The following is a 1,661-nucleotide window of genomic DNA, read 5'->3' on the forward strand; positions in this document are numbered from 1 at the left end:
AAAAAAAAAAAAAAAAAAAAAAAAAAAAATAAAATTTATTAAAATAAAAATAAAAAAAAAAAAAAAAATTTTAAATTTTTTTTTTTTTTTTTTTTTTTTTTTTTTTATAACATGTATCATCTCATCTCTTATTATTTTAATTAATTATTTAATTATTTATTTATTTATTTATTTGTGTAGATAGCTTATTAGTAACACTTGGTGCGAATGTTGCGTCCAGAATAAAACAGGGAGAAATTCACAGATTGATTTTACCCATATTTTTACATGCAAATATATTCCATGCAATTTTTAATATTTTTTTTCAATTAAGAATGGGATTTACATTAGAAAAGAATTATGGTATTATGAAGATTATCATACTTTATTTTGTTACCGGTATATATGGAAATATTTTATCCTCCTCCATAACATATTGTCCAATAAAGGTAGGGGCAAGTACATCAGGTATGGGGTTAGTTGGAATAGTAACATCTGAATTAATTTTATTGTGGCATATAATTAGACATAGAGAAAGAGTTGTTTTTAATATAATATTTTTTTCTTTAATATCTTTTTTTTATTACTTCACTTTTAATGGTTCTAATATTGACCACGTTGGTCATTTAGGAGGCTTAATATCGGGTAAGGAAAAAAAGAAATAATAATAAATAAAATAATAATAATATGTGGAAATGTTAGATGAATATATTTATGTGTCCTTATATGAAACAATCGTAAATAAATAAATAAATATATATATATATATTCCTTTTTTTTTACCACAAAATGTTAACTTATTAGGCATATCCCTCGGAATATTATACAATGAACATATGGATAACAAACCTAGATGGTATAATCATTTAAAAATAGGTTCATATATTTCTTTAGTTCTTCTGGCTATTATACCAACCGTCGTTTTATTTACAATACCTCGTACATGTTAATTCGCAAATAAATTAATGTACACATATATATATATATATATATATATTTTGTAATCATTTTTAATTCTTATAAAAATGTTCATCAGATTTCATTTTTATTACACTAATTTTTTCTTCTTATTTGTTTATACTTCATTACTATTATTTATTATGTTATATTATATTTTTTATTTATTTATTTATTTTATTTTATTTTTTTTGTTACTTTTTAAATTTACAAAATAAAAAGAATTTCCATTTAAAAAATAATAATAATAATATATATATATATTTATTTGAATTCTACTTATTCATCAGAATTGATTTATAAATTTTAATTAAAAAGTTTTTATGATGAAAAAAAAAAGAAGAATATTAATAAAAATACACAAGCACACAAATGTACATATATATATATATATATATATGAGATAAATGTGTAAAAGGAAATTACTCTTGTATTTTATTATTAACAAAAGTATGAAATAAAGATAATGTAGACGATTTGAAGGTGAAAAAAATAAATATATCATATATATATATATATATATATATATATATATATAATATTTTAAAATTAAAACATGCGAAACAAAATTTTCTATATATATAATATATATTATATATACAGGAACAAATCAAAACATAATATAATATATATTCACTTAAAAAATTATAAAAAAAAAAAAAAAAAAAAAAAAAAAAAAAAAAAAAAAAAAAAAAAAAAAAAAAAAAAAAAAAAAAAAAAAAAAA

General features: G+C 17.5%; 1 protein-coding gene across 1 annotated transcript in view; it reads left to right on the plus strand.

Moving 5' to 3' along the window:
* The window catches only part of PRSY57_1112600 (rhomboid protease ROM1), a gene marked incomplete at both ends in the record, with an annotated part of 1,672 nt that extends 743 nt beyond the window's left edge, over positions 1-929 (plus strand). Inside the window, 2 exons of the mRNA XM_020114935.1 lie at positions 181-624; positions 784-929. Coding sequence (XP_019970304.1) covers positions 181-624; positions 784-929 — 590 coding nt within the window. Of the gene's footprint in view, positions 625-783 lie in introns of the transcript that reaches the window.
* Positions 930-1,661: the final 732 nt, after the last annotated feature.

Source organism: Plasmodium reichenowi, chromosome 11, assembly GCF_001601855.1.
Source record: "Plasmodium reichenowi strain SY57 chromosome 11, whole genome shotgun sequence".
Classification (NCBI taxonomy): domain Eukaryota; phylum Apicomplexa; class Aconoidasida; order Haemosporida; family Plasmodiidae; genus Plasmodium; species Plasmodium reichenowi.